The sequence below is a fragment of the Zalophus californianus genome, chromosome 11, assembly GCF_009762305.2.
Source record: "Zalophus californianus isolate mZalCal1 chromosome 11, mZalCal1.pri.v2, whole genome shotgun sequence".
NCBI classification, from domain to species: Eukaryota; Metazoa; Chordata; class Mammalia; order Carnivora; family Otariidae; genus Zalophus; species Zalophus californianus.
In genome coordinates this window covers 106,434,943-106,462,760 of record NC_045605.1, presented here as the reverse complement: position 1 = coordinate 106,462,760, position 27,818 = coordinate 106,434,943, and the positions used below count along the sequence as shown (strand labels likewise).

General features: G+C 49.2%; 1 protein-coding gene across 3 annotated transcripts; it reads right to left on the bottom strand.

The window, feature by feature from the left end:
* Positions 1-27,818, bottom strand: POLA2 (DNA polymerase alpha 2, accessory subunit). 3 transcript variants are annotated; one of them, XM_027580833.2, is made up of 20 exons: positions 27,643-27,818; positions 26,853-27,285; positions 26,252-26,646; positions 22,541-22,665; positions 21,960-22,039; positions 21,511-21,568; positions 17,425-17,531; positions 14,609-14,802; positions 13,928-14,016; positions 12,504-12,659; positions 11,820-11,882; positions 11,061-11,103; positions 7,348-7,472; positions 6,802-6,840; positions 6,052-6,125; positions 3,011-3,119; positions 2,663-2,769; positions 1,563-1,622; positions 1,189-1,315; positions 1-475 (listed from the first exon to the last, which is right to left on the bottom strand). In XM_027580833.2, the coding sequence occupies exons 3-20, from the start codon at positions 26,328-26,330 to the stop codon at positions 323-325; spliced, it is 1,788 nt and encodes a 595-aa protein (XP_027436634.2). In that variant the 5' UTR covers positions 26,331-26,646; positions 26,853-27,285; positions 27,643-27,818; the 3' UTR covers positions 1-322. The 3 variants fall into 3 exon arrangements, with proteins under 3 accessions (XP_027436634.2, XP_027436636.2, XP_027436635.2); XM_027580835.2 differs by having other exon boundaries at positions 26,963-27,285; XM_027580834.2 differs by lacking the exons at positions 26,853-27,285; positions 27,643-27,818 and having other exon boundaries at positions 26,252-26,765.

The window sequence follows — 27,818 nt, the reverse complement described above, 5'->3', positions numbered from 1 at the left end:
TCAGAATTTACTTTTATTTCTCCAAAAGTTGTTCCTGTGTCTGATTCATGTAGAAAAATCACAAAGTCTTCTTGCCTTTTCCGAGCATGCTGCATCCACAGCCAGTTCGCCCTGGACTCCTCGCGTGTCCACGACAACAGCTTTCTTCCAGAGCAGATCGACTCAGGGTCAGGGTCCAGCTGCACGAGGCCTCGCCCGCTGGGCCCGCGCCCCGCAGCCTCCCCTCTACCTCTCAACGGCTGGGCTCCTGTCAGAGGGCCACTCCCGGGCTCTCAGACGTCCGTGAGCGCCGCATGACGGGGGGCGACAAAGCACCCAGGCCTCAGATCCGGACCACCTGGACGGCAGTGCACGGACTCCGCCTCCCCTCCCCGCCCGCGGCCTGCTGCCTCCTGAGGAAGAGTCGGCCAAAGGTGCCCCCCACCTGCCCTTTGGTGAGGCGCCCGGGATTCACACAGACACAGCCGAGGACATCCTGGGGAGAGGAAAGGGGCCGATGTGAGAAAGCTGGAATCATCTAAGAGTCAGACCCCAGAGAGGGGTTGATAAAATGGAAAGGAAGGCAACTGAACACATCTCAAGTCTAATCTGTTAACTTATTATCGGAAAACCCTGAATTCCTTTTGAGCCTCTGAAGCGGAATGAAGGAGGGTTAACAATCCGTTCCCCAACTTGGGAGACAAACCTGACCTGGTTATTGTTTTCCAACACAGGAACACAGTTTTACCTTTTGAGATTGAACTGGCTCTGATTTGGCAAGAGGGCTACGGGTTGGGTGGATCCCCCGTGAGGGACCCACCCCAGGTGGGCAGGGCCTCGGGTGGCAGAGATGAGAATGACCAAGAGCTTCTTCCAAGTTCTCAAGGCTGAGCCCCCATGGAGATCACATCTGAATTTGGTGGAGGGGGGCAGGCAAGTGCATGTGCGAAATGTTCCCAGGTCACCCTGACATGGCCCCTACGTGACAACCACTGTTTGAGGGCCTTCCTACCCGCCCCTGGGACTCCCAGGGGAGCAGGGGGATGGCTTTTACTTAAATGTTTTACTAATATTCGTTTTCTAGTCCTTTACCACCTCTCCCAAAGAAATGAGGCCACTGTCCCCACATGAGGAATGAGGATCAGTGGTCTAGAAGGGAAAGTCAGATGGGTCCTGGCATTTCTGGGAAAAAGCAGACTTCAAACCTACCTTCACAAAGTATTTCAGCTCTGATGGGATAATGAAGACATCCGGGGTGACAGGTAGCTGCGCATAGGTGTAGAAATTCTCATAGTCAATGGCCATGTCTTCCTGGGGAGGGTAGAGCGGGTAGTAGCTAGAGAGACGGAGAGAAACAGTAAGCAGTGACTGAGCCGGGGTCCCCTCTTCCCACATGGTCTCCGAGCTTTCACAGACTGTCTCTCCTGTTCCTCCCTGTGTTTGGGGGACAGAAGGCAGGCTCGTCATCACAGGGGGTAGTTCCCTGGTAGTGCCCCAAGGAAGGTGCTCGCAATCAAACCTGTCAGAGCACCAGACCCCAAAGAACACTCGTCCTGGTCAGATATTCCCACGAGTGAGCTCACCTCCTCTGGGTCAGGATGTGCTTGAGGATTCGACTGAGTCTGTCTGAAGTTCCGGAAGCACTGGGAAAGCAAGAGAAGCAAGAAATGGAATGCAGAGCCTGGTTTCTCAGCTTCTGTTGTCTCTTTGGGGAGAACCTGAGGATTCGATAAACCGGCGAGCACACACAGTGATGAGAGGGTACCTCTGGGGAAGTCAAAAGAACCCCCGACAAAGAGCTCGGTCTGTTCCCACCTGAGAAGGGGAGCAGGCCACCGGGTTGCGACGGGAAAGAGCGGGCATCCCAGGTGATCAAGACCACAGCAGGCTGTTGGCTAAAACTGCAGTGTGCAAGAATGTGCAAGGAGTGGGCACCTGGGTGGCTCTGTTGGTTGGGCGGCTGCCTTTGGCTCAGGTCATGATCCCAGGGTCCTGGGATCGGGCCCCACGTCAGGCTCCCTGCTCATCGGTGAGCCTGCTTCTCCCTCTCCCTCTGCCTGCCACTCTGCCTACTTGTGCTATCTCTCTGTCAAATAAATAAAATCTTAAAAAAAAAAAAAAAAAAGAATGTGCAAGGAGTGCAGCAGCATGCAGTGAGTGTGTTGTCAGGGTGACCCTTGCCCCTCAGACCTCAGCCAACAAGCACACACCCATCTCCCCTAACACGCGCATTGCTTCACACTCCTCCTGGCGATGGGGGAACTGCCGGACCTGCAGCAGCAGGCAGGCTAGGTCTGATTCTCTGCAGACCGACGCCCTGCTGAGTAGCTCGGCAGTTCATCCTCTAGGAGCAGGGACACCCACTCCTGTTTAGGTCGCGAGTGTGGGAGGTGAAGAAAAGGAGATGAACTTCTAGGATTAGAAACAAAGCGCAAAGACACACGGCCATGGTTCTTCAGGGTCTCCAACGCTGTACAGACAAGCGCTAGCAGAAACAGATGCATCCCGTTGCTCCGGGTGGGAACAGAGAAACTCGAATGGCCAAAGGGTCTGGCACAAAGGGCTGCTCTAAGGACTTCCCAGTCAAGGCTCTGCCAAGCAGCCCCTTGATTTTCTTGGTGGAAGAAAGGCCCAGGGTCCAGAGAGCCAGCGTCCTGCTTGCTGGACCAGAACTGCTTCCCACCTACTGATCTCCTCGGCTCCCATGTGGAACAGCAGATCTGTGGACGTCAGGCCAAAGATCACTCCATTTACGGAGAGGCTGCAGGGCTCAGACACGAACTGCACTCGCTAAAACAAGAAGGGGTGAGACAAGCATTTGTGCACCAAAGCTAGAACCTTCTTTCCCATGAAAGTGGGGGGGGAGGTCTCCCAGGGGAGGAAAGACCACCGAAAGGGGGGCCAAACCAATGGACAGTAAATCATAAATACATCTGTCTGTTAAAGAAAGATGCTTAAGATTCAGGCCCTATCCATGCACCCAGAAGGATTCTCCACCCTCCACTCAGGGGCCAGAGCGGGGATGTGGTACCTTTCTGTCATCTCGAGGCAGATCGGAGTAGCTGAAAGGTGGCTGTGGGTACACGGGCTCGCGGTGCACGTCCCTCACGGATGGGACAAAGACGAGGTGGGAGCCAGAGCTACTTCATCCAAAAACCATCAGAAGAGGGAGAAAAATGAGCGCAGTCGAGTTAGAACAGCTGGACGACAGACTGAAAATGTCAGGGCTTGAGACAAGAGCCTCCACCCAGGGAGGAATTTCCGAACTGAATTCTATAAGGAGAGGTGCTGTTTCCCATGGGACACTGAGAGCAAAAGACACCTTGTTCTCACTTCCACACATCTACCTCAATGAGGCTCAGGTCACCCGGGATGTGCTTTGTCCTGCCTGGCTCCATGGGGTGTTCCACTGGGGAGAGGACGGGACTGTTTGGTAGGAAAGGGGGAGCAGAAATTGGGAAATAGAAAAATCTAGAAAGACAAGGTTCTGACCAAAGAACCAGAGACGTGCAGCCAGATACGAAACCAAAGTTCTGACTTCACACTATGCACACAGATGGGGCGTACAGGCATTGGTCTCCCTGACGGGGGGCTCTTGCCCAGGGAGAGACCAGCCATGACCGCACCCTCACACTGCCTTCTCGCGTAGAGGGTCAAACCTCAGCCTCCTACCGGAACACTGGGTCCAACTTAGAACAACAGACAGACAAACCTTCCGAGGGATGGGGAAGAGTGCACCTGGCCTCTCTCTGAGGCCCTTCCCTCTCGCATAGGGAAGCGATGCCCCAAGTTTTTCTCAGCAGACTGTCTTGCAAGAGTGACAGGACTATTTTAACAGCAACAGGAAAAACAGATTTCCTTTGATGGAGGCAGAAGGGGAATCTCTACGGTACATGTAAGCGAAGAAAAACCTTTAACTCAAGGACCCAACTGTTTATCCTCAGCCACACACAAGAGGAAAGGAAAAAAAAAAAATCCCGTTTCCTTGGTTCCCTCAGCTGTGCTCGGCAGAGGGGCCTATTACAAACCACACAGGCGCAGTGTCCCTTTGAGGGTATGTTTAAAACCCCCCACCAGCGCTCGCTGTCAGCTCCCTCTCTTGCTTGAAAACTATGGTCTTCCCAGACGCAGGGACAGCTCCGAAGCCGCCTTTCCCATGGGATAAAGGTACTGGTGACTGTTGTCACATCTGTCACTTCTCTGTCATACCTGCTCAGAGTGTGAACTGAGACTTGTGCAACAGAAAACCAGGATCTTGAGACCACTTTGCACATTAGTTACAGTCCCTGTGACACCGAGAAGTACATGATCGGTACCCAAAGCCAAGGCTGACCCACCCGGGATTAGCCGTGCTCCAGACCCCACAGGCTCAGTCTGTGATGGACACAAAGGGCGGAGGTGCCGCTGGCCACGGTTAAAGGGGTGGAGCCGCTGTTTCAGCGAAGGTGCTGGAAGGGCAATGGTTAAGGAGGAAACAGCCCTCCTGCTCATGGCTATGAAGTGGCTGTAGGGGGAGGGATCTGAAAGAAAATTCCAACTATGCTGAGCATTGCACAACCTCGTGCATCACGGTGGGAGGGTCCCCACAGCCGCTCCCTCTGCGGCTCTGCTGCTCTGTGGACAGGGCACTTCCTTGAGTTCTGGCTTTTACTGATAAATCAGCTTTGTGCTCTGCACGTCTGATCTCTCAGGAATAAAAATAACCCCCCCCCCCCCAGCACGGACCGCTTATATACTGTTTTGGGGAGGGCAGGGCAGCTCCTCCTGCCCTGAGGCGCACACTGGCTGCAGAAGAAAGTGCCTGGCAGCGCTGGGCACAGTAACAATGCCCAGTTTGTTCTTTGTTTGTCCCACTGCTGTCACCACCACATGGGGCGAGGAACCAAAAACAGAACCCAATGTCGCACTGAGAGCACCCCGCCTGCTGGGGCATGGCTTTGAGGTCCCTGCCATCCCCAGGGGGCCCAACCCAACAGGGACACCAGCCCTGCTCCTGGCACTTGGGGTGGGGAGGAGTATCTCTGAGGGGCACTAGGTGCTCCCCAGGTCTGGCCTGCGTCACGACAAACGACAGCGTGGGAGGCAAGAGGCACTTGGATTAACTTCATTTGGGTGGGGGGAGTGGGGAAGGGGCAGACCCAGGCGCAGGCTGAGTCCCCTGACTCCCAGGTAAGTTAGGGGGTGCTTCTCCCCAGTCCCCGAGGCCTGCCAGACCGGCCCTGCTGCTGATACAAAAAGGTAGTATTACGACTAATCGACTCTGGGATCAGTTCTCACAGCGAATGGGCGGAAGATTTTAAGAACCACCTTTGTTATAGACTTGTTTTGAAAAGCTTAGCCTCAGGAATGTTTATTTTCTATGAGCTCAGCCGCAGGCAAGCAAATCCCTAGAGGAGGAGATCCATCACCTATACCAATTCCTTTCAAACCCCGGCCCTGGAGGAAGAGGGGCAGGAAGTGAGGATGTTAGCTTCCTGAATAACTTCCTACTTGTAGTTCGAGACTCTTCCTGGAATAGTGCCTTTTCCCTCAAATTAGAATTGCACATCTCTCCTCACAGTTCCTGCCCCTTGGTCTATGGCAAGGATCCAAGATCTCCTCTCTGCACCCCCAAGTTTCTACCACGGCCTGCTCGGCCGTCCATCTGCAGTGTCCCGTGAAACGTGGGGCAGCTCTGACTCTGGGGAAGGACCTGGGCTCACCCCAAAACAATCACTCAAGCATCGAGATGTTTGGGGCCCCCAGGGATTTCACTGGGGAACTCATCAAACACTTCTCAGAATCAGCTGGGAAGATTCCCAGGGAACAGGAGTTTATACAAAAGGGAATGAGAAAAGGAAGGAAGTAAAGGCAAGCAAGGGAAGAGCGAAAGTCTTCGCAGCCTTTTCCTGTCAAGCGTGTTTGTCTCTGTATTTCAGAGACGCCTCTTAACCCGGCGTCAGTGCACTTGGGAGTCAAGAGGAGGATCTGATCTCTGGAGTTCACAAGGATCAAGGGACACGAGCTGCCATTCCTTCCTGCCCCGGAGAGACCGGCTAGCGCGAGGTTCTGTCCAACAGTCTGAATTCTGACCTGCGCGTTCCTTCAATAATTGTCCGCAGGCACTGCTTGAAAATATCTTCAAACGGACTTGTGAGCAGGCAGTTCTGCAAGAGAAGGAAGGAGACCGATTCAGAGAGCAGACGCTGGCCTTTATTCACTGGCCTAGCGTGCTGAACGACCCCGGGGGCCACCTGTTGGGCGAGGAGCGGGAGGACAGAGTACGATGAAAGACACCTGTTCGTGGTCTCTGTCCTCAAGGAGCAGACTCTGTTTGGGGACAGGAAAGGGGATGGCGGAGGAATTCATCCTCTAGAATGTAAGCTGAAAGACTAAAAGCAAGAGCATTCTGCAATCCTTTCTATGGAAGGCACAATATCCTGAGATAAAGGGTGGGAGGCACTGACTCTCGACCACAGAGATGTCCTGAGAAGGGCCTTTCGTGTTTTCTGCATCAAAGGACAGTAAGACATGGGTCCTGGAGCCACAGACACCTGCGCCTGTGTGAGGGGGCTCGTGCCTTAGCACCGAGCCTCATGGGGGACACCAGATTCACGGATGTGCACTTCCCTCCCCCAGCTTCCAAATGGCCTTGTATTCTGATGACATGAAGCCTTCAAATATTTACAAAAATACCCTGCTACAGTGTTTTTCTGATTAGCCACAGGGATTAATTTAGGTTTGTTACAAATGCAGCATAAAGTCCAAAATATGGAAACAGGAGCGAGGGCTCAACTCGATGCAGGTATCGGGCACTTTTCCTTCTTGGTCCCCGTCACTTACCTCCACCTGTTCGTGCTTAGCGTCCAGGAAAGGTCCAAACTGCAAATAAGAGAAACAGAGGTATCAGAACCACTCGGGTCCGTGAGTGCCTTCACACACCCTCTCCTGGCGGTTCTCTGCCCAGGGCTCATCTGTCCCTCCAGGTGGCAGACGGGGTGGGAGTACCCAGCCAATATCACAGGCAAAGGCTGTGATCCTGGATGGAGGGAGGCCGCCAAGGCCCCCTAACCAGGTGTACTGCCTCCTACAACACTGAGCTTTTTTAAAAAAACTTTATTTGAGAGAGAGGGAGAGGGAGAGGGAGAGAAAGAGAAAGAGAGGAGCAGAGAGCGAGGGAGAGAGAACCTGAAGCAGACTCCATGCTCAGTGTGGAGCCTGACTCGGGACTTGATCCCATGACCGTGAAATTGTGACCTGAGCTGAAACCGAGTCAGACACTTAACTGACTGAGCCCCCCAGGCGCTCCTGGATCTTTTTCTAAGGTCCCCTCCCCAGTTTTCCCATTGGTGCCTCCCCCAGTGAAGCTGCCCCAGGAGGGCTTCCTACCAGGATGCAGACATCAGGCTGATCACGGTTGATGGTGGCAATCAGATCGAGCAGAGGGTCGTAGGTGATGCTGTCGGATGTGGTGTATGGCCCACAGGCCACCAGGACCACGTGTTGCTCAAAATCTAAGACAGAAAGGATCACAAAGTGTTGATTAAAAGATAATGGGATGGTGGGAGAAAGGGCAATTAGGGAAAAATGCCACAGGATTCAATTAATTAAGAGTCTCCCTAAGTGTACAACGCTGGGAATCCAAGATCTCATCCCCATCCTCAAAGAATACTCCATCAGCTGCTAGAGACAGGGAAGTATGCGAATAACTAGGGAGTGACAGGCTGTTTGCTAGCGGCACACTGAGCAATGGGAGAATGCAGCAATCAGGAAAGACCTGATCAAGGTGAGATTTGCTCATGCCTTTCCCCTAGTTATTTTTATTGTGATGAAACACAAACACAAAATTTACCATCGTAACCATTTTTAAGCATACATTTCAGTGGCATTAAATAAATACAGAATGCTGTGCAATCATCACCGCCATCCATTCCCAGAACTCTTTTCCTCCTGTCAAACCGAAACTCGTCCCCATTAAACATGAGCTCCCCCTCCCCCAGGCCCTGGCCACCACCATTCTATTGTCTGTCTCTAGGATTCTGGCTACTCTAAGTATCTCACATAAGTGGAATCATACACTATTTATCTTTCTGTGACTGGTTTATTTCACTTTGCTTATGCTTGTAAGTAGAATTTCCCGGGAGCAAGGGCAAGACAGGGTCCTGGAGAGTGTGTGGTTTGAGGGAACATCTGTGTTCCAGTGTGACTGGAGAACGTGGTCTGGTGAGGAGTCCACAAAGATGGGCTGGGTGTGAGGCTTGGCCTGGGATTCCTGTGTGAGGGGTAGGGAGGTGTGATGTTTGGCCAACTGTCTGCACTGCCTTTTTTCTCAAAGAACTGGCTTTCCTTTGGGAGAGCCAGCCCTCTCCTCCACAAGGCAGTCTGGGGGGTTATAAATCAGGTGCACTGTCGTCCCCTGGCTAAGAGGCAGGCGTGTGGCCAGTTTGAGCCGTCCACACTCTCCTCCCTGGTAATGGAATCTCGAGGTGAATCATTTAAGAACAGAAAAAAGGGTGGAGCTGATGTATTCCAGCCAGAGGTAACTGGATGAGATAGTTGGGGAATTCCTGCTAGCTGGACACCTAGAGTTGTGAGGTCCTTATCTGCTTCTGAGTCTGCATTTCTAGCTCCCTATCCTTGCTGTGAGCTAGCTGGATTTCCCCTAACAAATTCTCTTTTTCTTAAGTTAGTCTGAACCAGTTTCTGTAGCTTACGCCAACAAAACCCAAAGATCTCTGACTTATCACGTAGTTTAATAGTTTTCTATGGCTACCATGAAAAATTATCTCAACCTTAGTGACTGAAAACAAACACGTATTTATGATTATGGTTCTGGAATTCAGAAGTCCTAAAATCAAGGTTTTGGCAGGGCTGCATTCCTTCTGGAGGCTCAAGGAGAGAGGTTTCCTTGACTTTTCCAGCTTTTAGAAGCCACCTGCATTTCTTGGCTCATGACCCCTCCTCCATCTTCCCAGCCAGCAGCCTACCATTTCTGTCTTTGATGCGGATCCTTCTGCCCTCCCCCTTATAAAGACCCCTGTGATTACACTGGGCCCACCTGGACAATCCAGGATAATCCCTCATGTCAGGATTCTTAACTGAAGGACAGCTGCGAAGTTCCTGCTGCCATATAAAATAACCTACGCCCCCGTCCCAGGGATGAGGCCGTTACTTGTCCACCAGAGCAGTAACACCATGAAGCAAGATCAAGAGTTCAGGGAGAAGAGTCTGTTTCATGCAGTGCTAGGGCAGGGGACAAAGTTAAATCTGGTTCTGAGGAGCCTACAGGAGATGTAAACCCTGGAGGAAAGCAAGTGCCAGGAGAGGAAGGCCCACTTCTCATTCTGTGTCTCCCTTAGTCTCTAGCTCAGTACCTAGGTCACAAATGTTAATAACTTATTCCACTGCTTCTGCAGGCTTCCCTGGCACACAGCTCAGGCTCTGGGCATCTCAGCCGCGTCAATTTCATCCCACCACCTGGAGCGGATCTAATACCACCATGCTCCTCTTGTTGCCAGCAACACGGACCTTCTAATGCAATGTGCAATGTCATAAACTCCTAAATTTCATTCCTGATTCTAGGTCTCTGCCAAGAAGGACCTCATCACACACTGTTACTGTGCATGGGGTGCCGACAATACCCTAGAGTTGGCCATCTCACTGCGAGTCCTCAACAGTCTTCTGCTTTGCTTTCAAAAATGCTTTGAATTATTTTGAAGCAGTCTGTTAAAATTTCTTTTTGTCCTTTCCCACCTAGGTTAGTTACCAGATAACTCTAGGTTCCTTAGAAATTTGTCTTTTCTTTTTTTTTTTTTTTAAAGATTTTATTTATTTATTTGACAGGGAGAGACACAGTGAGAGAGGGAAACACAAGCAGGGGGAGCGGGAGAGGGAGAAGCAGCTCGAGCCCGATGTGGGACTCGACCCCAGGACCCTGGGACCATGACCTGAGCCGAAGGCAGACGCGACTGAGCCCCCCAGGGGCCCTTGTCTAACTTTTTAAAGAAAGATTTTATTTACTTGACAGAGCGAGGGCGTGAGCGCAGTGGAGAGGGGCAGTGCCAGAGGGAGAGGGAGAAGCAGACTCTCGCTGAACGGGGACCCTAAGATCATGACTCAAGATGAGGCAGACGCTTAACCGACTGAGCCACCCACGCGCCCCAGAAATTTGTCTCACTTTTTAATAAACTTTTTATTTTGGAATAACTTTAGAAACGTCGGAAAGTTGCAAAGATAATACCAAGTTCTTGTATATACACCCTTCCCCCAGCGTCTCCAAACGCCGGCGCCCTGCCTGACTAGGGTGCACCTGTCAAAATGAATCCAGGGGCACCTGGGTGGTTCGGTCGGTCAAGTGCCTGACTCTTGACTTCAGCTCAGGTCATGATCCCAGGGTCGTGAGATCAAGCTGTTCGGGCGTGCCTCCTGCCCCGACCCGACCCCATGCGCACGCTCTCTATCTAAAATCAGTCAATCAATCTTCAAAAAACAAAACAAAGGAATTAATGCTGGCTTATTATTGTTAACTCCTAACTATTTGGGGTTCACTAGCTTTTCCACTAATGTCCCTTTTCTCTTCTAGGATCCCCATCCAGGACACCACAGTGCATTGAAAGAAACTATTCCTATTTTGCCTTTTATTTATTAATTTTTTTTAAAGATTTTATTTATTTACTTGACAGAGAGAGACCCAGCGAGAGAGGGAACAGAAGCAGCGGGAGTAGGAGAGGGAGAAGCAGGCTTCCCGCTGCACAGGGAGCCCGATGTGGGGTTCGATCCCAGGACCCTGGGATCATAACCTGAGCTGAAGGCAGACGCTTAACAACTGAGCCACCCAGGCGCCCCTATTTTGCCTTTTATAAAGTAACTTCCAGATACAGATGGCATGCCTCGTGTAGCCAGAACCCAGGTGGTCACTCTCAGTGGGCTCAGACCCTGGCCTACCACCAAGGTCCTGTGAAGCCACCCATCCGCTGTCCTCCCTTGCCTCCACTGGGGAGCTCCCAGGTGGCTTTGGCAGCTTTCTTGCGGCCTGAGGAACCTGGACGACCCTCATCTACCATCCTCACTGTGAGCAAAACAATGCTTGAACCCAAACTTACCTCCATCCTCTTTGGTGGGCTGATAAAATGGAAGTGGCACGCCCTTAAAAACAGGAGAAAAACTAAACTGAGTTCTTGGTTAAAACAAAGGTGGGGATGGGCCCTGAATGAGAGTGGGGAACCAAAGCTTCGGCAAGTGGGGAGGGAGGGTGGTGGGGGAGGGCTGAGAGGCAAAAGGAAGAAAGCAGCCTCAGTCTTGCTCCCTGGAGCTAAAAGCGCACAGAACTGATGGTACCTATATGGCACAAGAGCAGCAAAGAAACCCTGGTAATGGGAGGTCATGGCTAAACTCGTAACACCCAGCAAAAGGTGGGAGAACACAGGTGCCTGAGGTACCAGTATCCTAGGCAAGGACCTGAGAGCAGGGAATCTGCTACTTTTGCTCACGTTACTCACAAATCTGTGGAGGACTATTGCCTAGAGCAGACGTAGGTAAACTAGGGCCTGTAGGCCTGATCCGGCTACTCTGCCTGCTTTCACGAATCCAGCCACACTCATTGGTTTGCAGGCTGTCTACGGCACTTCTGAGCCACAATGGCCGAGTCATTGTGACAGAGACCGTATGGCCTGTAAAGCCTCAAATATTTACTGTACGGCCCTTTACAGAAATGGTTTGCAAGGGGGCCCAGAGGCAGCTTCCCATTCTGTAGAGAATTGAGAAGCAAATAAATAGGTTCTCCTGAGTTTCCAGACAGACAGAACGGCACATACTGTGTCTGCAGCAAAGCAGGAGGGAAGATGGGGCAACTGCCATCGTACCTCGTAGACTTTGGTGGCAATAAATCTTCTACCAGTTGTGTTGATTCCTTCCATAACTACAACCTGAAGGACAAGCAGCAGAACGGGAGATGAACAAGGGATCGGCAATAAAACTATTTTGATATAGTTAAAAAGAAGTACTGGGACGCCTGGCCAGGTCAGTGGGGAGAACATGCAATTCTTGATCTTGGGGTCATGAGTTTGAGCCCCACGTCGGGGGTACTTTACTTAAAAAAAAAAAAAATCTATTAAGTACTAAGTCCATCTATCTCATTTTATAATTACAAACTTGGCGGTATTTTCTAGAAAACAAATTAAGGGGGTTGTGTTAGTAATAATAACTGCTCTATACGGATGACCTAATTTTTTGTAACAATCCTATGACATAAGAATTATTATTCCCATTTCAGAGATGAAGACACGCTGACTTCGAGACGATAAGGGACCTGGCCAGAGTGACACACCCTGCTGGGGTGGAGCCGGAGGCTGAACCGGGCAGCAGGTCCCAGAGCTGAGGTCAGAGCATTCAGGGAAAGCTGGAACCCCCACACCGCTGTCTGCTCTAGAGCCGGTGCTCCCACCACACCTCGTGAAAGTAGGAGGCAGCCAGCGACGAAACGCTCATCCTACCGCCGCCCACCACACACGCTATAGAGCCAACAGCACGCGTGCAACCCGTCTCACCTGTCCGGGAAACAGAGAATATTCTTTGAGCTCAGATAAATTCACTGGAATCTGAGCCCCCGAGGAATGTTCCCGGTCTCCTTCAAGAATCACTGACTTGCTGTTCAGCTTCCCGTTGGTGTCACAGCCAATCTGGCCCAGCAGAGTAACAGGCTCCTACCGAAGGTGTAACATACGAATGACAGTCTTGGGGACAGGAGCTCAAAATCTGGGGTCAACAGGATGAACAGCAAAGCAAATCCCAAGCAGGAAAGATTTTTTTGGCAGGGGCATCATATTAATAAGTATCATCAGTGACTCTCAGGGCATCTGGTCTGCCCACCCACCCAATGCTTGAGCCCCTCTAAGTGGTCATCTAAGCTTGGGCATCTCTAGTGAAGGCAAACTTGGTCCCTGTACCCCAAGGCAGCCCACTGCATCTCTGCATAGCTTCAACCATTAATAGCTCACATCTATCGAGCTTACTGAATACCAGGCATTGTTCTAAAGGCTTACGTGGATTAACTTGTTTAATCCTCACAATGATGGTGAAGTGGATACTATTATTGGACCCACTTTACAAAAGAGAAAAATCAGTAACAGGTTACGTAATTTAGTTAAGGTCAAAGAGTGGGTCGAGCCTGGGTTTGAAGTTTGGCTCCAGAGCCAGATTCTTAACCACACACCATATTGTCTCTTAACAGAAAGTTCTTCTTTAAATTGAGCTGAAATTTCTCTCCCTGTGGCTTCCTCTGTCCTGTTCCCATTACAGGGGGCAGTCTGAGGAAGTCTAATCTTTCCCCACAAGACCGTGCATCCCTGCCTCCCCTCTACTACTTCCTCCCAATTCCTCCCAAACTTCCTTATATGACATGGTTTTGCATTCTTCCCCAACTGGTCAATCTTCTCTGAATGCAAACAATGACAGAGGTGCCTTAAGGAATCTTCTAGAACACATTTCCCCTTAGATTAAAAAATGTTTCAGAGAGAAAGCACTTGAACATATGCCAGATTAAACTACAATTAAAGATACTACTGGCAACAGTTGACCCATAAGGACAGAGACCAACTAGGGGAGAGACTACGGGTCACCATTCCTGGAAATCTTGTCCTTGCTGTTGTCCTCATATCCTGATCACTGAACACTTCTATTCGTGGGAAATCTCCAGGGGGCTACCTGCCTCACCACTGAAAAGGAAAAGGCCTCAGTCTTTGCTTATGTGCAAGACCCTAATCCAAGTGCAAAGAAAATGACCATCTCTGGTCACAAAACCAGAGAGCACTTCTCAGTCTTTCTTCAGAAGGATCCATGTTATCAAATCCGACCAAGACAGATGTTCTAACTAGAATGTAGACAAGAAGTAAAAAAGGAAGCAAGGATGCCTTTTTACCATCAGTTTAAAAATACAATATTAATTACGAAGGACTATTAGAACAATTCTTACTTGAGCTGGGACCAGAACAGGAGTAAAAGCCTCAATCTTGTAATGTTCCTTGAGTTCACTGCCAAGTTCCTCTATCTTACAGGTCAGAACTGAAAGCCCAGAGGGGAAAAAGTACTGTGTTTAGGACATTTCACTTGTCAAGAGAAGATACAGCGCCTCGTAAAATATTGAAGTCAGTCATTTTACAGAAGGAGCAGGGTGCCCAGGACCTCTTTCTAAAGCCTTAGCCAATCTCCCAATACTTGGTGGCTGAAATTTGGCCACAGATCATGTGGCACAATCCCCAAGAGTCAGCACGGATGTCCACAACCCAGCCTTCCTTTCATTCTGGCCACCATTGTGGGGGAGTCAAGTGCAACGTGGAGAGTCTTCCATTCTTTATAAGGAAGAAACCATAAATATCTGACTTTCACTGGCTTCCTCTACACAGTTCAAACGGCTGTCACTGGGAAATGGTTATGTGCTTTTTCTTTAGGGAAGCGAAGTGACATGGGAGAATTGCTGAGAGTGTCACCTCATGTCCTTCCACTGCTAGGGGTACCCAGAGGACATCTACCAACTTCTATATTCAAAGGCTACCTCGGAACTTGTTCTACCAGCCTAGCTGAAGCTTTGTTACCTACTCCACACCCTTCTAGGTGGTTTTATATTTTCCAGAATCGCAAAGAGAAAAACAATTACCGTCTCGAATATCTGGAAGCTTCTGAAACATTGACTTGTAGCTCCCGGTGAGTGACTCTGGACCCCCCAAAACCTTTAGGCTGATGTTACCGGCTCCTCCTCTTCCAGACCAAGACACTCCTTGTGTTGAGCCGAAGGAGGTAACCACTTCTCCTCGGTTATTTCTCGAGTTGTATTTCTGAGAGGGAGTAGCACTGATTGGAAGCAAAACAGATGCACATTACTGTGTTCCTATCTAAAGAGAGAGACGAATCAAATGAGGTTACCTTGGAGATGGGGACTGGAGAAACGTCACGCTGGCCTCACATTTTATATCTAATCAGCTTAATGGGGTTGGACATACCCGGACCTTTAAGGAATTTCAGGAATGAGGGTAAGTTTAGAGACAAAGACATATTTTTTTTTAATTTTATTTATTTATTTGAGAGAGAGAATGAGAGAGAGAGAGTACATGATGGGGGGGAAGGTCAGAGGGAGAAGCAGACTCCCCGCCAAGCAGGGAGCCTGATGCGGGACTCGATCCTGGGACTCCAGGATCATGACCTGAGCCGAAGGCAGTCACTTAACCAACTGAGCCACCCCAGGCGCCCCAGACACAGACATATTTTAAAAAGGTTTTCTCCTAGCTTACAACTAAACAAAGCAAAACCAAACCAAACTCTGGATTAAGAAGTGAGTTTAAAGTACCACTTTCTTTTCTTTCTTATAATTTTTTAAAAGATTTTTTATTTATTTGTGAGACAGAGAGAGAGAGAGAGAGAGAGAGAGAGAGAGAGAGAGAGCGCACGCAAGCGGGGGAAGGGCAGGGGCAGAGGCAGACTCTCCACTGAGCAGGGAGCCTGATGCGGGGCTCGATCCTAGGTCCCTGAGATCATGACCTGAGGCAACGGCAGATGCTTAACCGACTGAGCCAATCAGGTGTCCCTCTTATGATTTTTTTTTTTTTAGCATTTATTAGAATACCACTAGAGCCTGGCTGTGGATAAGCCCAAAACTGCCGTGCCTCTACAGTACCTCACAACATAGTTCAAGGTAGATACCACAATAAAATGAAGTTAAAAGGAATTCATCAGCTCTCCCCTGTATGTGTGGAGGTGGAGATGTAATGAATTCAGTCAGCTGGTGAACAAACATTCCTATTCTCCGAGGCTCAACTGACAAGTTCTCATATTTCCACATGCTGCCTGGTAAACAAGAGCATGAACATCGCCGAGCTCCTCGGAAGGCAGTGCGGGCCTCTAATCCTCTGGATGGGAACACAGCTTGCAGAGAGGTCGCTTTCAAACAGTCTGCGCTTTAGGCACCGAAGCTTTGCAGGAACCAGTTTTATATGGGTAATACTGCAACTTCTTCCCACAGAGGCTATGGAAAATGAGCTCAATTAACGATCTCGATCTCCGCGCTGCCTCTACCTGAATAATTTAGAAGTTACTTTCATAAATTACAAAACCAGTTTCTGATGTCAGCTTTATTAGCGTGCATTAAAAAATGCCGAGGCAGCGTACCGCCGGCTTCTCTGAGCTCCTCCCCCCATAGCTCTGTGGGACAGCGGTTACGGCTGGCCCTTTAGTGCAGTGATGCTTCGGGGGACTGCTTATTTAGAGAGTGTAGCTGCTGTCATAGTGCTGGCTCAGCTGATGAGAACCGTCTCTACCTATCAAGTTTCAAAGATGCCTTTGTACGTCTGGAAAGCTTGCCTCCCAAACCAGTTTGAGAACTCCCGAAAGCAGCAGTGGACTACACTAGAGAAACTGTCCTTCCCAGTCCTGTGGTCGCTCACCTGGAGTGACTGCTGTCACCTCCTTTCTCAAGCGACAGAGCTGGACAATCTTAAGCTCTCCTCTGTCTACAAGGGATCCACAGTACAGGCAGTTCCTATTTCCCTAAATGGTTAATGTGACGGGTCCTTAGCCTCATCCTGACCTGGCAGCACCAAGACTTTCTTCTACTCGGCAGGGCCTTTGCCAACGGAATTCTCTAACGGGAGACATGTCATTTATGGATTTCAAAAAAATCACATGTGATCTTTGTGGATTTACGTGCAGAGGTGGCAGCAGGGATAAAAATGCCAATTAAGTCTGTGTAGATTCACAGCGACACGCAAACTCTGAGAAACTAGTTGTAACCTGAGAGAGGAATAATAAGCAGGTTATACAACAGGATGAACACAGATACGTGCTATTCTTTTTAAAAAATACATACTGGGGACGCCTGGGTGGCTCAGCTGTTAAGCGTCTGCCTTCGGCTCAGGTCATGATCCCAGGGTCCTGGGATCGAGCCCCGCGTCAGGCTCCCTGCTCAGCGGGGAGTCTGCTTCTCCCTCTGCCTGCCACTCCCCCTGCTTGTGCTCTCTCTCTCTGACAAATATGTAAGTAAAATCCTAAAAAAAAAAAAAAAAAGATACTACAGATGAAGAGAAGAAAAAGAAGAAAAAGGAGAAGAAGAAACCCAACAACACCAAAACTAACAGAGGCAGGTGGAAACCTATTTGTCTCTATTGGCAAGACTCCTGAGACTCGTAGACTTCTGAACAGACAAGTTGTTTTCCCGAGAAGATATCTGCTCCTGATCTAGGAAATGAGCCCCAGAAAAGTGGGTGGAAAGTGAGTTTCCTTAACTACTGGAAGACACGGTAATTTTCCACACAGGAAGAGAAGGCAGGGAGGGCAGAGAGCAATAGGCTCTCAAGTCAGGCACCACAGAGGTACACACCCACCGGTATTGAGTCTGTCACTCTGGAGGGTCAGCCCCCTGACAACCACAGAAAGGGGAGGGCAGGCCAGCTGTCCGGCAGCTGGATTCATTCTGATCTGTACCTTGGAGAGAAACTTGATGGCGAGAGGAGTTGATGGGGGCTCCAAGTAGACACAGTCCTTTTTGTTAGGGGGGTTTCTGGGGTGGTGATAGCTCGCTTCTGAGAACCCTAGGAACAAAACAGAAAACAAGATCCCAGTCACTGTAGACCCACGTTGCTACCTGAGGGTAGAGCCCCTTAGGAAGAAAAGCACGGTGCCCAAGTGAAGGGCACAATGTAGGGTTGGGCTGGTTCCCTTCTTAAGGCCCCGTCTCCAAGCACAATCCCATATAGAAATCTTGAGCAGCTATCACCAATCCATTGGTATCTTGTCCCGATTTTGAAGGCAATTATGAAAAAGTAGTGACATTTCCCAGAAATGACTGCCAAGCAGGCAATCTGTCCTATCAAACTGTTCACGTGGTCACTTTCTTTCCCCACCCCTTTGCTTTAGAACAGCTGGGAGTTTTGACCTGCGCAGACACATTTTCCTGAGAAGGGGTGGGACCACATTTCCACTCATTTTGGCAAAGTCCCCTGCACGTTTTCAAAATTAGAGAATGGAATGACTCCAGGCAGATAACATGGTTGAACTCTTAGTCTATTTAGCAAATGCCTCACTGACGGTCACTTCTGTTCTCTGGCTTTTGCTCATCAGCAAGAATCCAAAGGTATGCCCAGGATGGAGGATGAGACCCACAGCTCAGAGATCTATTGCTCCCCAGAGTCTAGGATAGCTGACTCTGGCGGAGATAAGATCTTCGCCGGGACCGCAATCAGGAGGCCAGCCGGTCTGCAGAGGCTTCCCTGCCCTCGGGCTCCTCCTGGCGGCGCACCGAAGTTATGCCACCACAGTTGCCCGCTGGTGACAACTGGGGACAAACACAAGAGAACAGATGCAAGAAAGACCATCAAGTAGCCGGGACGGAAACTAGGTTTTAAAAAGAACCTGATGCTACTGCTCTTATACAATAACCATTTTTAAATACTCCTTTCTGGTATTTTCATACTTTTCCAACTCAAAAAACATATAAATTCTAATATTTACAATCTTAGTTTAAATGTAAACCTTTATTTGAATATTACATATACTGACTTTTTTCACGCTATATTAACTATGAACGTTTTCCCACATCCTCACAACCTTTGTCCTTTTTAGTAGCTGTGAATAAATTGATACATAATAGTTGACATAACTACTTCTCTACCGCTTGATGTACGGGATGCTTGTAATTTTGGGTGATTATAAATTACGCTGAGATGCCCATCTTTACGCAGACAGCTTCTCCCATAATTTGGATTATTTCCTTAGGAGAGACTCTGACTAGGGATAAATACTGGGCCAAAGGATGGATAAGATTTTACGGTTTTGGTATATTTTCTCAAACGACTCTTGTAATCCACAGGGGCTGTCGAACTCTAGGGCCAAGGTTGTGTGGGAGTATTTCCAGACAAAGACAGTCCATCTCCCAGGACATGGCAAGAGGATGGCACATTGGGAGACAGGGCAGTTTCATGGCCCTTGTCCTCAGCCCTCACAGCACAACCCGATGGTGTCAACAGGCCAACTCGTTACACTTCTCAGGGATGCACTCACTCCCACCATGCTCATGAGATTTGCTATTAATGCTGCATGCCTGTTCATTTGCAGTGAGAAACAGAGTGACTGAGGATACCATATTCTCATATCCTGGGGTAAGCACATTCTCATACCACACAGAAACCCAAATTATAGGTCAGGTTGCCAGTTTATTAATGTACTAGAAATATAACATTAGAGGCATGGGAACTTCAAATCAGCAGGCTAACACATCCCCTCCATGTCAGGCAGGACACGTGGAAAGCCAAATTATCACCAGGGGATTTATGACGAGTGTGGAGGCAAGGGAGTAGCTGTCAACTGTACCAGGCAAATATTTAATAATGATCAGGCAAGGCCACCAGAACACTCGGCTCTATGACACAGGTACACCTGCCTCGGACACCCCACAAGGGCCTGGCAACCTCGCTGTGTCACTGTTTGTGAGGGAAAGGCCAACGTTCGGCCCCATGACTACTTTGTCGGGAGGCCACTGATGTATGGCCTAACGATGATCCAGCGGCTTCCATGTGATAGGTACCGTTCTAAGTATTTTACATTTCTCCAGGCCAGACCCATGTGGCATCTCCTCTGAGCTTCAGACATGTATTTCATCTTGTTTGCTCATTTTAGTCTGACTCACTTAACTCTGATTCCCTGGTCACCAACTGTGATTCATAACTGGGCCTCCTAAATACCTTCGTGGCAGGAATGGGAGTCCTCAGGATGGTATTTCCGTCATGGGAGGGGCATATACTTCCATAGGAAATCGAGTAAATTTGCATCTGACCTATGCGTCAGTCTACTGAGAGCTGGATTACCACAAGTCAGTCCCCAAGAACATGATCGACTCTGGATATACAGACAAATCACAAATTCTGGACCTGTGAGGTTGTCAATCAGATCAACATGAGGCAGCCCCACTAGGTTCCACAATCCTGGTGGATGCTGCTTAGGGAGCCAAGCAACCGTTCTTATTCAGAAGGTCTGCCCTTCAACAATGATTAATCTGTCAGGCTCTGGGAAAACAGCGGCGAACACAGCAACGTCTCTGCCCTCAAGGAGCTTCTGTTCTAACATAAGGAGGCAGACTGAAGCAAACAAGGAAATATATAACCTGTCTCATGGTAGTAAGTCCCACAGGGAGAAGTATAAAGCAAGAGAAGAAAAGGAGGGAAAGAGGAGGGGTTTGCTCTTGTAGGCAGGTTTGTTCCCTCAGACAGGGGACAGAGGAGGTGGACGCATGTCTGGTGTGTCTGAAGAGCAAGACCAGCAGAGGAGGAGTGGGAAGTGGACAAGGGAGCAGGGCAAACTCAGACAGACCCTCACACACCTTCTGAATGTTATCAGGGAAGCTGGGAGAGCAAGTGGAGGGCTGTGAGCAGAAAAACCTGGCCTGACTTGCATTTGAAAGGAACACGGCGCACTGTGGCTGCTATGTGAATTGCTCAGAGGTGGACAAAGCAGAAAGAAGCCAGGACAGGAAGCTGTCCCGCTCATTCAGGAGATGACGGTGCTGGGGACCTGGTGGTGAGTGGACAAGGTGAGAGGGCTGGGAGTCCAGAAGGAGGGCTGACAGGACTGGTGGATGAGTTGGATGTGGAGTGTAAGAGAGAAGGAAGACTCAGGGAGGTCTCCGAGGTCCCTGGCCTGAGCAAACCCCAAAATGGAAGCACTTTTTTGTAAGATATGGGCTCTAGGACAGGAGCACCTCTAGGGGGAAAATCAAACGTTGATTTTACGTCTCTTCAATTTTAAGCCAAGAAAAACTGCAGTATGTCCACATAATACATTAGGTGCACCTGTCTTGTGTCAGCAACTTCACAGTGCGTGTTTTTAGCTCTCCCGCTCTCCACAGGCACACCTAAACTACTTACCTTCTTTCTCACAATGTAACTTGACTTTGAAAAATTAAGGCTTACTCCATGTTTATGAATTTCTACAAATTTGAGCTTCTTGAGGGCAGAGCCCAGCCATGCCTGTTTCTTTCACCACTGCTCGCCCAGCTAGTACAGGGTACAGTGCCTGGCCCATAGCCGCTGCTCAGTAAATGACCAGTAGCATCGGGACTTCAGAGATAAGGAAACTGCAGTTCAGAGGGATGAAACAACTCACCTAAGGTCACCTAGGTCTGTTGACTCAGGCTTTGAGGGCAATACTATTCCACTACCCTATCCCACCCCTCATGCTGGGATCCAACACTGGAACTGGATCATTCCATTACAGTACCTCCACCTATACAACACTTTGCAACTTTTATGACGAGTAATTATGGAGAAACCATATTTACGAACTTTTTATGATGTTTATGCTCATTGAAAAAAGCAGGATAGGTATATGGTTACAAGGACTGCCATTACATAAACACAGCTATGCCTGTGATGGGAAAGGAAGATGTGTAAGTGGAAACACAGTAGGAACTATATGCGTGCTACCGCTCTCCCTCAGAACTTCAAATGTTGCAATAATGTTTTTAGAATTAAAAAAAAAATGCTATTCATAGAAAGCAATCTCCAAACATATACTCACCTTAGAGGGTGTGGTGTAAGAGTTCAAGAGGCTCTCTTCTTCTTCCTCCACTTCAATTCTAAAAAGAGTGCTCAAGAAAAAGACTTCTACCCAAAATCTAAGGCAAGGGTTGATTAAATAAGAAACCTGAATAGTAGCTACTTTTTTTTAAAGTTTTTTTTTAAGATTTTATTTTATTTGTTTGACAGAGAGAGAGACACAGCGAGAGAGGGAACACAAGCAGGGGGAGTGGGGGAGGGAGAAGCAGGCTTCCCGCGGAGCAGGGAGCCCGACGCGGGGCTCGATCCCAGGACCCTGGGACCATGACCTGAGCCGAAGGCGGACGCTTAACGACTGAGCCACCCGGGCGCCCCTGAATAGTAGGTACTCTTATTATTTGTTTTTAAATTACACAAATTACCAAATATAGCCCCTGGCTTTATATAAAGACCCACAGCAGGAAAGGATACAGCTCTTGGATGGAAACAATGTCTCTAGCTCCCGCGTGCCCACCATCCCTGGGCACTCTGGACAATTTTTTGCTCAGACACTGAGGAATAAAAGATAATGAAGATATTATTCCATAGTCAAGTAACAGAGGAGGTGTTTTCCACAGCCATGAGGTAATAACAGGCATTCAAAATATAATCTAATACATAAAATTCCTCCAAGTAAGAATTAAGATGATGCATGACAGGCTAAAAACGAAGAGTTATCCTGTGACTGTCTGCAACCACTTATATCTAACACCCCCACCAATGATTTGTTGAAGCCCTACCACTCGACATACACAGTTTTAGGTGATTTAGATCCACTCTCATTTAATTCTTACAATAACCATAAAAAAAAATATGGGTTATTAGAACCACTAACATAAGAGGAAACGGAGGCTCAGGGACAGACATTATGTAGCCTGCCCAAGTGCACACTGGGACCAAGAGTCCAGATCTGTTTCTAAAGCCCATACTCTTCTCACAATACATCACAACGCCTCCCCTCAAGAGCAGAAATGGGGAATTTCATTATTAGTTTCCTTACATTTTGTTCTTACCTCATGCTCAAAAGAGTTCAGGGTCTCTGAGGTGAGGCAAACTTTCCCTGTTCTGGTGCAGAAGGCTATAAGCTCAGCTACCATTCCCTCCTCGTTCTGTCCATACAGAATGCAGAGCTCTGCCACTGCAGGAAGGAAAAGTGGACAGGTAAGAACACAGTTCATTTCTTGCAGCTTTCCCAGTGAAAGGTGAAAACAATCTTCGATTTCTTCAGTCAATATTTTTTCAGCACCCACTAGTCCCAGGCACAGTTCCAGGCATGAGAATATAGCAGTGAACAACACAGAGAAGAATCCTTGTCTCCATGAAACTTACTACAGGAGACAGACAACAAGGAAGTAAAATCTGTGGTACGTTAGATGGTTAAATGTGCTGTGTCGAAAAATAAAGCTGGGGGCGCCTGGGTGGCTCAGTCCGGTAAGCATCTGCCTTCAGCTCAGGTCATGATCCCAGCATCTTGAGACTGAGCCCCAGGTCAGGGTCCTTGCTCTGCAGGGAGTCTACTTCTCCCTCCCCCTGCTCTTTTTTTTTAAAAGATTTTATTTATTTGAGAGAGAGAGAGCATGAGAGGGGGGAGAGTCAGAGGGAGAAGCAGACTCCTTGCCGAGCAGGTAGCCCAATGTGGGCTCAACCCAGGGCTCTCGGATCATGACCCGAGGCTAAGGCAGACGGTTAACCAACTGAGCCACCCAGGCGCCCCTCCCTCCCCCTGCTCTCTCTCTCCCTCTCAAATAAATAAAATCTTTTTTTTTTTTAAAGATTATTTACTTATGTATTTGACAGAGAGAGACATAGTGAGAGAGGGAACACAAGCAGGGGATGTGGGAGAGGGAGAAGCAGGCTTCCCACTGAGCAGGGAGCCCGATGCGGGGCTGGATCCCAGGACCCTGGGATCATGACCTGAGCCGAAGGCAGTCGCTTAACCAACTGAGCCACCCAGGCGCCCTGCAGTTTTTAGGGAAAGAGCTTTCAAGCAAAGATCCTGAGGCAGAAACAAGATCAGCAAAGCTACTATGGCTAGAACATAGTGAGGAAGGAGGCAGAAGAGGAGTTCAAGGGTAAAGGGAGTGCAGACTGTTGGCCACTATAATTACCCTGGTTAGTACTCTGAGCAACTTAGAAAATCACTAGAGGAGGGCAGCTGGGTGGCTCAGTCGTTAAGCATCTGCCTTTGGCTCAGGTCATGATCCCAGGGTCCTGGGATTGAGCCCCACGTCGGGCTCCCTGCTCGGTGAGAAGCCTGCTTCTCCCTCTCCCACTCCCCCTGCTTGTGTTCCCTCTCTCGCTGTCTCTCTCTCTCTCTCTGTCAAATAAATAAATAAATAAAATCTTAAAAAAAAAAAAAGAAAAGAAAATCACTAGAGGGGGGCACCTGACAGAACAGTAACATGATCCAGCTTCCACTGAACAGGATCACTCTGGATGCTGTGTTAAGTTTAGAACGAAGGGGGCATGGGCAGAATCAGGGGGACCAATTAAGAGAACCACGGCAAAGTGCAGGTGAGAGATGATGGTGGCTTGGATCTAGGTGGTGGCAGTGGAGGTGGGAAGAAGTGCTGGGACTTCAGATAGGAAGCATCCTGAGGGTAAAGCCAGTGGGATTTGCTGATGGTGAAGAAAAAAAGGAGTCAAGGATGATGCTGTTTTCAGCCTAAGCACCTAGAAGGGTGGGGAAGACAGCAGGAGGAAGTACTGAGGAGCGGGAGGACATACGGGAGCTTAGTTTTTAGACATAGAGTTTGAGCGCCTGGGTGGCTCAGTTGGTTAGACATACAGAGTTTGAGGTGCCAATTACAAATCCAACTAGCAGTTGGACAGATGAGTTTGTGGTTTAGCAAGTAGTCCAGGCTAAAATATACACCTGGGAATCATCAGCAACACATGGGATGAAAAGCCGAGAGACCAGGTGAGAGTCCCTAAGGAAGCGTGTGTATTGGGACTCAGGATGAGCCTGAGAAGTGGTGACAAGTAAGATAAGAACAATTAGGCGTGGTGTCTGAGAAGCTAGGAGAAAAACGCGTTTCAAAGAAGACATGACAAGTGGTGTCAAATGCTAATTCCGGATGACTGAAAATTCACCACGAGTTTAGCTAGCTTAAGGTCACCGGTGACCTTGAGAGAAGCAATTTCAGTGAAGGACTGGGGCTGAAAAAGCTTACTGACATGGGCTGAAGGAGGAAAAATTTGAAGACAACAAATATAGACAACTCTTTTGAAGAGGTTTGCTGTAATTGGGGAGGAGAGAACTGGAACCGGGGACTGGGTTCAATAAAGTATTTTAAAAGTGGAGCAAGAACCACACTTCTATGCTATTAGGAGAAAAACTCTTATAGTGAGAAAAATAGAAAATATGTAAGAGGCTAGAATTACTGGAGTGATGTTCTTAAGAAGGTTCGAGAAGGAATGGGATTTAGGACTCAAGTGGAGGGTTTGGATTTTGCTAGGAATAGGGAGAATTTATTCATTGTAATGGGAGGGCAGGAGAGGTAGGTACGAGGAAGTAATGGTGGAAGTTTTCTAATTGTTTCTACTTTCTTGGTGAGACAAGAAGTTCATCAGCTTTGAGGGGGACAGAAGGACGTTAAAGGAGAAGGTGGCAAAGTTAAAGTCCCACTCAGGTTAGTGATTATGAATTAAAAGCCTAGAAGTCCAGGGCGCCTGGGTGGCTCCGTTGGTTAAGCGACTGCCTTCGGCTCAGGTCATGCTCCTGGAGTCCTGGGATAGAGTCCCGCGTTGGGCTCCCTGCTCGGCGGGGAGTCTGCTTCTCCCTCTGACCCTCTTCCCTCTCGTGCTATCTCTCATTCTCTCTCTCTCAAATAAATAAATAAAATCTTAAAAAAAAAAAAGCCTAGAAGTCCAACACCCCTGCCAAACTAGTTCTGTGGGATGGAAGGACTACCATTTTGGAAAAAAATGCACCGGGTGGAAGAACTTGGGAGTATTTTGGTAACTCATGGTAAGTGAATTATGTTTGCATTCTGGTTTTAGACATTAAAAAAGAAGTTCCAAGTGTTGATGAACAGTTAAGGCAGCTGCACATTCATCCTGATTCTAAAACTGAGAACTCTGTGTCTCCCAAGACACTGCTTCAAACACCTCCTGCCCCAGAGCCTGACCAGTAAGAGGGAGCACCGGACTTGAGGAGAGGAGACGGGGGTCCACAGACTAGCAGTCTCCTTGTCTGTTTCTCCCTCTGCAAACAGCTGACAAGCTAAAGTTCAATTCTGGGAATCCACCTCAAGGGTTCATATCTGCACAGACCACCAACAGTTTTGATGAGAAATGATGGATCAGCCCAAGTTTAAAGTGTAGGCTGGAAAGGGAGGAGCCAGGGATAAAAAGTTACATTTCAAAACCCCCACATCTCTTGTTCTGTTGTGGGGGCTTAAAGAATTTCTCAACTCGTGCCACCGGGCCTAGTCTGAACCTGGCCCGTCCCAATTCCACCTTTCTGGAACTACGTTGATTTAAAGTCGGGCTTCGCATCCTCATTCTTGAGTTGGGATCCAAGCAGTACACTGCAAACTTTTCGAAGTCCCTACAACCCAAATCTCGAAATTTGGTTTAAAACGTCGTCTCCCAACCACCAAGAGGTCTGCTCTAGGGAAGGGGAAACTTGGAAGCGTTCCCTTTTGGGTTCTAGGGGACTGGGAACACGGAGCGGGAGCGTGGACCTCGGCTGGGGTCCGGGGCGGGGGCGAGGGACTCACATTTCTCGCTCAGAGCCTCCTCGCAATCTACGTCGAAGATCTGCAACTCTTCCAGCAGGCGCTGGGCGGACACACTCATGGTGACCCAGGGGGAGGCCGGGGGCCCGGCCCACCGAGCTCGGACCTGAGTTCAAGGAATTCACGGCGTGGAGGCTGATGGGCAGGACGAGGTTCCTCGGATCCTTTCCCCCCCACGGAGACCGAGACGGAAGAGGACCAAATGGCCCAAGGCCTCCGGCGGTCAGAAGGCCCCCGGCGTCAGTCACGGAGAAACACTTCTTTTTGATGTGGGAGGAGCCCCCAAACGCCGGAAGGAAGAGGAGGAAATCTCGTTATCTCGCTCTTCTGGGGAGAACGTCCGGCTTCCTCAAGACTACCGCGGATCATCTCAATGACTGGAACAGAAGAGAGCAACCAGGAAAACCCGCCAAATGGTTTGCATGACGCGCGCATGCGCGAGCCGGGTTCAACCCCACCCCTTCCCCGCGGCTTCCTTCTTGTTCCCAGACGCCGCGCGCCCCCGCGCGTCCAAGGGCGCGTGCGCAGAAACGCTACTACGCCCGCTCGCGCGCCCGCCGTCCGCGCCTGGCGGTCCGGCTACCTTTTGGCGGCTGCGCAGTTGTGCCTCGTAAGGCGCGAAAGCTGGGCTCTGGTGCGCGACGTCCGGAGCTCGCATCACCTGAATCGCGTCTCTGTGCCCGGCGCGGTTACCTGTATTTCGGGCACCGCCTGCTGGCGAAGCTCCGGTGGCGAATGTTCGTCACCCTTTCGTCCTGTGCGTTGGTGCGCAGGCGCTGTTACGTATACACCCGCAAACCTCCCAAAGCTCCTGTGCGCCTCGCACGTCGTCCCTTCTCTGACCCGGTCGACGTGCGTCTGGGACAAGCCGATAACCGTTGATGATAACCAACCAGATTCCCTAACGAAACCACTCTTTTAAGATAAGCGAGGGCAGGTTAGGTTTGGGTGCATTTGGGATTTCCCTGTAGAAGTTCCCAGTGGACGACTGGAAACTTGGGAGTGAAGATGGTTCACTAAGAGGAAGAGAGTGGAAGTAAAATGAAAAGGTGGCCTTCCCCATGAAATACCTCCTAAGTCTTTGAGCCACAATCTCAGGCTCAGCTTAGATCAATAACCTTGGACATCATGCTCCCCTAATGGGATGATATACTGGTAAATCTTTCTAGAAAAGTTGGGCAGTATATATGAGGAGTCTTAAAGATGTTCATTTGCTCTTGACTCAGCATTTCTTATCCTAAGAAAACCAGCCAAAATCCAGGCAAAGTTTTATGTACGAAGATATTTGTGGTAGCCATATTTACAATATTAAAAATGGAAACTGTTGGAACGTCCGAAGGTAGGGACTGACTAAGGAAAGTATGGGGTTTTACCAAAGCAGTGATCCTCAAGACTGCAGGAGAGGTCAAAGACTTCTAGGGGACACCTCAGGGAATGAGATGAGGGCCAGGGGCCAGGCAGAGTCAGAGCACCCTGTCTTAGCCTCGGTCAGGCAGCGTGGAGCAGAGTTTAGTCTGTTTCCCTATTCAAGGGCTGGGTGGAGAGGAAA